The sequence below is a fragment of the Pteropus alecto genome, unplaced genomic scaffold (assembly GCF_000325575.1).
Source record: "Pteropus alecto unplaced genomic scaffold, ASM32557v1 scaffold3, whole genome shotgun sequence".
Classification (NCBI taxonomy): domain Eukaryota; kingdom Metazoa; phylum Chordata; class Mammalia; order Chiroptera; family Pteropodidae; genus Pteropus; species Pteropus alecto.
In genome coordinates, this window is record NW_006442484.1 from 59,967,996 (window position 1) to 59,975,309 (window position 7,314).

General features: G+C 33.0%; 1 protein-coding gene across 1 annotated transcript in view; it reads right to left on the minus strand.

The window, feature by feature from the left end:
• The window catches only part of DNAH7 (dynein axonemal heavy chain 7), a 209,522-nt gene that overhangs the window by 120,651 nt on the left and 81,557 nt on the right, over window positions 1-7,314 (minus strand). Inside the window, exons 25-27 of the mRNA XM_006921302.3 lie at window positions 6,934-7,102; window positions 4,619-4,721; window positions 4,354-4,481 (exon numbers count right to left, since the gene is read on the minus strand). Coding sequence (XP_006921364.1) covers window positions 4,354-4,481; window positions 4,619-4,721; window positions 6,934-7,102 — 400 coding nt within the window. The remainder of the gene's footprint in view (window positions 1-4,353; window positions 4,482-4,618; window positions 4,722-6,933; window positions 7,103-7,314) is intronic.

A 7,314-nucleotide genomic window follows, 5' to 3' on the forward strand; every position in this document is an offset into this window, starting at 1 on the left:
TGCAAATACCTTCTGAGAATTAGTTGAAATACCAAAAACCCAAGGAAGATAGAAAATAAGAACATCTTGCTTAAATGATCTATTATGTCTCTTCCAAGTTGAGAACTAATAGAAGATTTGCATCAAAGCAAAATCCTTCTATTGTGGTATGTTAATTACTAGCTAGAGGCCTTAGTTCTGCTATTTTTATCAATAAAGTTACCATTAAAGAAAGGAAGGAATAAAATGTTAAAAATATATAGCTTGAACAAATAAAAATTTTGGAAAAAATAATGCAAGAGAATTACTAAACAGATGGTACCTCTTTAAACCTCCTTAAAAGGGTAGGTTCTCAACAATTATTTTTTCTTTTTTAATGAATAAAAGAGAGAATGAATGAATGAACATAACAAATCAGTCAGTCAATGACTAGGCGAGGGTAAAATGGTTTTTCTACAATAGTACAAATTGCTATTAGGTTAGGGCCAATATCCAGGTCTGTGTGTTGTTGGTTTTACTCTGCATGATTAACAATAGGTTGTGGAACACTATCAAACAGACATATATATATCTCTGGCCAGGAGAAAAAAAAATAGAGCAAGGTAAAACAGTTTCAATTGGTTATCATGATGTTCCATTTAATAGAGTTCTTCTACCAAAGATTTAATACTAATTCTTATTTATCATAGAGAAAAGCATCTGATCAAAATATTTTTTATGCCTAAATGTTATGGTGGTGGATGTTCTAATTCAATGATTCCCAAACAAAATGCGTGACATACTAATATGGGATGGTTTGATTTGGAATGTGTCGGAAAGAGTTTGTTAGTAACAGCAGTAAGTTTAAGAATAATTCAGTGCTGTTTAAAAAGTTAAATTGGATTCGAGCTTAACCAATGTCATACTTTCCTGAATGTAAAAAAACGGAAAAAAAAGAAGGGGATTTTAGGTCCAGTTAACACACCAGGGCTTGAATAAATTCAAGGACATGTAGTCGATGTGAGCATCACCCTCCATGTTTACCTCAGCAGAAACAAATGTGTTCAAGACTAGTTACTGCTTCTGTTCTATTTGGTGAAAGAAGGGTGGTATGTAAAGAAGTATGTATACTTCCTAGAGTATATTTTCAAAGGATCGCATATTGGGTATAACTTAAAAAAAGAAAAAAACTCAAGCAATACTTTTTACCATTTCTTTCTTAGAGATTAGAAATAGATTTTATAAATATTGTGACCTGTTCATGAATAAACTAAGTTCTAGTTGCGTGAAATCGAGGATTAGGGGTCTACTTCACTTTTTTTCTATAAACTACTAAGGCGTTTCATGAGACATACTATCTGGAAAGCTAAGTATCAGATTATTGACTTTGTGACATTGGAAGGGCTAGAATAAGCCTATTTTACCAGGATTTCTAACATTTAACTATTCTGAAATGATTATTGCGTATTGATTCTTCAGAATAGTTTCAATATAAAATATAGCTTCTCTAAAGTGGAGATGTGTTTAAGAAATTGCTTTACTATGCAATGTATCTAAATGTAACAGGATATCAAAATGAGACTCTTTCTGCATGATATGATATATACCAGTTACTGAAGTATGTACGATCTGCAAAATTTATAAAAGAAATGTACACGATTATGGAACCTTCTCATTTAGATCACAAAATATTTGAGAGAGTAAGTGAGGAAGGAGGATTTGTGAAAAGATTTTCATTGAAGGGAGCTTCTGTTATGCTGGAAGTCCCCACAATATACCTCCTCCTTGCCTCCAAGTTCAGTGAGAGAGTGTGGTGGGTATCCCCCTATTTGGGGGGATGTAGATTAGTGTCTGACTCATGTCCAAGAAAGCAAAAGCAGCATATAGCAGCAGAAATAATGCGGCCTTCACTCCTGGAGTTTTTTGAGACAAAGGATGCATGAGATACATACACTATGAACAAGAGAGAACCAAGCTGGAGCCATTTTAAGTCCTGCCCAAGATATTCTCTAGCAAGAAGAGAGCTCTGTGTGGAATCGCCCACCAGAGATCCAGGCAAACAGAAAGGATGACAACTAATGAAACAGAATCTATCACCCAAGTCTCAAGAGTTGCAAGTGGAAAAACCTAACACAGGAGTCCTGGAAGAACCTATGGACATGAGCAGAATGGAAAGATTCAGCCATACACCTCTGCCAGGTCAAGGGGCTCCACCCAGAAGGTCATATCTGAACTGTATGTATAGTCAGTGGTTCACTGCTAGCTTAAATGATGAGTGTGAATTTGTCAGGCAGGAAAGTGATGGTTTAGCAGAACACTCAAGAGGAGACAAACAGCAGGTGCAAAGACAGGGGACCTTCGGTGGCTAACGAGGCCCAGTGTGACACACAGATGCAGGGAGATGGCAGTACAAATACAGCTGGTCCTAATACCAAGTCTCTTGTAGATCAGGCTAAGACATTTGAACCTCACGGTTTCTACAGGCAAAAACAAGCCCAGCTGTTTTTTTTAATCTGGGAATTATATGATTCGATTTCTTCTGATAGCACTGTAATGGGAAATTTATTACAGTGAACTTCAGTGGCAAAGAGGTTGGTGACAAATGAGCTGATGCAATAAGACATGCAAGAGAAGACTGAAGAGGTGCAGAAGCAAGGCGTGACAGTGGGACTGGACAGGAGTAATAGTAATTACAAGACTTTTGTGAATAGGATCCCTGTGTTTTGGCAACTGGCTGAATCACCAGATGAAGAAAGGGGCTTCAAGGATGACTGAAGACTGGTAACAATACTCTCTGGGCCTCAGCAGGGGTTTCTTTTCATTTTTCTTTTATTTTCTAAGAAATCTGTAACTCATTTCAGACCAAGACTTTTTTTAAAAATTGTTAGGTATTTCCATATATACTTTAAAACAGATGTTCTATAGCAGTTCTAACTAAGAAGACTGCACAATAAGAGGAATTTTTAAAAAGCTATCCAAATTTGATAGACACTTTGGCCTGAAGTAGAAGGAAAATACAGTCCTCCAAGAACTACAAGGTGAATATTTTGACACTGTTTCAACCTGCACAGTAAATAAAACCCTAGAAGTATCAGCATAGGCCATTAACAGACTCAGTCAATAATGGTCCCAGCTTTTTATGATTAGCCACTCATAGATTTTTGACTTTAAATATACAGACTGATCCTACTGAATGAAAGAAAAATATAAATGAGTAAATAAAAGAACTACAAAAAAAGAGCTTTCCAAATATAAGTCACACTGAAAAGTTGCAAAATGCCTCTCGGATAAAGAGGATTTACCTGTTTTTATTTTTTAATCATACGTTCCCTTACTGAGGCAAAGTACTAAAACATCTAACCTATAAAAGTGCATGGAATGGAAATAAAAAAATAACATTTGGCAGTAATTAGTTGTATCAAAAGTCTTTTTGGTGGAAATGAAAATTCTTCATCTAGTGTGCGAAGCCGTCAGTCTAAGCACATGAATAGTGGAAGAAATGCAGGATTTAGTCAGAAGACTTGGTTTTAGAGCTACAATTAAAACTGCATTATTCCTCAACGTTGTTCTCTATACACCAGTCATACACACGTTAATTCACCAGAAAATAATATGAAATGTATAACAAAGATATGAGGAAAATGTCGTATTTCACTAATAATTAAAGTTTTATTTTTAAAGTGAAGATTCTAGTCTATTCAATTAGCAAAATGTTTTGTTATTTTTACAAAAAATAAAATAGTGCTAGGTATTCATGAGAACTGAGAATTGACGTGGATGTAAATTGTTTCAACTTATCAGAAAACAATTTAGCAACATAGCTCTTGGTCCTACGACTCATAAAAGGAAAAATTTTAAAATATAGAACAGCCTTAAGTAAAAACTGCCCATTGCAATATTGTTTACAATGCATGAAAACCAAAAGCAACCTAAATGTCCAACAGAAAGACATAGTTCAGTAAATTTATTTACAGAATTACATTTATAAAGATAGGAAAATGTTCATGTGATAAACTTGACAAAACACCCAGTATACACAGTTGTCTAATTTTGGCATTTAAAACTGACATTTTAAAAGGCATTTAAAATTGGGGGATATAATCTAGTAATCATTAGAATGGATGGGTATCTTTTCGTTATTTCCTTTCTTTTCTAATTTTCTATAATTACCACAACTTTTTAAATATAAGCTTTGTAAATTGCATATGGTTAGCATATTTATTTTCTGAAGGTTCTCAAACCTTTAAAAATTATTTCCTAAAACAGTTTTCTAAAATATAACACCTAAAAGCAAATATTTTGGATAAAATTTAAGGATAGCATATTCTTTGTTTTTCTATATTAACTTTGTAAATTACAGAAAGGATCTAAATGATATAATTGCCCCTTTCATACCTTCAGATTATCTGGCAGTTCTGAACGCCCAGCATACCCAGGGTTCATTGTTATAAAGACAGCACATGTGGGGTCAAGTTTTAGTTCAGTTCCTTCAAACACTAGTATCTCAGCACCTGCATTAATACCTGTGGGTAATCAAGAATGAAATGACTTAGCAATTCCACATATAAATGTGACTTATACCATTCATTACCTTTCATATTTCTACTTTTTTCACATAAGTAGACAAACTAGCATAAGCAAAGACAAACTAGTCCATTACCTCTTTGGATGGTAAGAATTTGTTGAGCAACCACAGAAAGTACTTCCAAATCAATTCTGTTAAACTCATCAAAGCAAGCCCAGGCTCCACAAGATAACAATCCCTGGAAGAAAACAGTAATGAAAATTTTCAGTTTTTATCTGATTGAATATTACATTGAAATGTTGCATTTTCACTTGATCTTTTCAAGGATTTAATATCCTATTAAAAAAATTGCTATTCATCTTTATCTTAAAAGTGGCGCCTTCCCCCCACCCCAATTCAATATCAATATTCTTCATGAATAAAGAGTTTGATCAACTGGAAAATTTTCCAATTGATTTTTTTAAGCTTTCTGTGTATTTTTTGGCATTTGGATGTATACCTGTAATTTCAAAGCCTTTCTAACTTTTTACTTACAAGTTGATTTTATTTGCTTTTTCCATAGGGACTCCATAGAGTGGGTTGTAATAATCTTCTAAATAAGATGACTTCTGTTGCCAATGAGACTGCTTTGTGGTCTGAGGACCCTAAAAGCCAATTAACATATTTGAGGCCCTAATTTGCAATCCTAACTCACAGCTGTCTCACAAATATGTGTCATTTGTTCATAAGGAAAAAATGGAAAATCAAGCTTGAGTAGCTTAAATTCAGATTCACTTTTTAAAAAATCGATTCAACAAATATTTGTTGTACTTTCTATAGATTGTACATATATGTGTGTATGTTTCATTGAGTACCTGGTACATGCCAGGCATGATGCTTGGCATTTTGTATATATCTTTTATGTAAGGAAATTAAGGCTATATCATATAAAACATTAAATAATCAGTACAAGTCCACACAGTTGCTACTGGCTGAACTTGGATTTGAACAGTTCAGTCTACTAAAACACACTGGATTGAACGTGAATTCTATACACGTCAAAGAATGTAAATTTATTATTCAGAGAAGATTCTATCTGTGACTTTAATCTCTAAAAATACATGATATAATAAAAGGCTTAAAATCACAGACACTAGAATGCTTATGAAGTCACATACTCATTTTTACAGATTATAAGGCTCATTTTTAATAGAAAGACTGATGTCTTTTTTACTTTGTACCCCCATTATTTAGCATGATACTAATACAAAGTGTCTACATAATCAATAACTACTTATTGATGAGAAAATTTAATACTATTCAGTATATATATCTAAATTAAAGAATTAAGAATATCATATAGATTCAAAGATTGAGTACTACATACCAGACATTTCTTTAAGCTTAGCTTTCATAATGATTATCAATCTACACATACAACCTCTTAAATTTTGCTAGTTCTTTTTTAAATAATCATTACAACAAGGTTATAGATAATTACAGAGAATGATTATAATGGTAATTGGTCATTCAGATGTCTTCTTGGTATTTTAGTCATTATAATTTTGACTTTTTGAAAACTCATATTCTAATTGTTTCAATATCACAAATATAGGGTTTTTTTTTTTTAATTCCAAGTTTGTTATAAAATGACCAGGCCATATTTCATACAGGAACATATTTAGCCAGTTTACTATTTTGGGTAGAATTGGTACATTCTTTTTTGTTAGTTTGTTTATTTTTTTAAATGTTAACTTTCTCTGGAGAATTTTTAGAAAAGGATTACAGTTTTTAAATGTACTTGAAAAATTACAGAAAAATAGAAATAAAATAAGCAGATAAATAATAGAACCCATAATCCCAAATAGAAAATTTTACACTCAATTGCGCCACCAAACATTTTAAGGAATAACAAGCTATAGCAAGAAAGTGCTAAAATGACCAGCTATTCATAGGTTTATAGAAAATGTCTTTACATCTTAATTCTCCCTTTTACAATCTTACAGTCAGAGTGTGATTCTGACTCAAAATAAGAAAAAAAAGGCACAATACAAATTTCAAGTTCAACAAATGAACTAAAATATGCCTATAAAAATATAATACTGAATTATAACTTGTAAATAACAAGATCTATAGTTAAAGAAATCTTCAGAGTCCCACAACGTTCACTTGATGTAGTAGTTCTCAAAATTTTATCTGCTCCAGTGTCTTGAAGGGACACTTCTCACTACTACAGTAATACTGCCCCATTACAGCAGGACTGGAAAGGGAGGTAGAGCTCCTTCCAAGATAAACTTTTGCATAATCCCACCTCTCAAGAATTGTCAAGATGGTGCTTTAATTTTAAACTTACTTAAACTACAATGTCTTTTACTTGCATTAAATTATGTTTCACTATAAATAGACTTCCTCTCTAAGCAGTTATCATATTGTAAAAAAAAAAAAAAAAAAAAAGGAGTGTCAATTCAAACCTTAAAGAATTTTCCTAAAGCCAGATAATCCAGCCCATCAGAGCAGTTGAACACGACACATTGTTTGGCTACAGCTTTTGCCAAGTCTTTAGTAGTTTCAGTCTTTCCAGTGCCAGCTGGGCCTTCAGGTGCTCCCCCAAGGTGCAGGTGAAGGGCTCCAAATAAGGTTCTGGAATAAAAGAAATAAACAATCTTTGTAGAATAATGTGATATTTTCATAGACAGCCTAAAAAAAAGGAAAAGTTTAAACTGAGAGTCAAATTTCTCACTTCATCAATAGTTTCTTCCTTCCCACTAGCCTCTGAAAATCTTTGTGCATTACTTTATCTGTTATTATATTTTACTCCTGTGTACGTATGTGTGTATGTATGGAGATATATA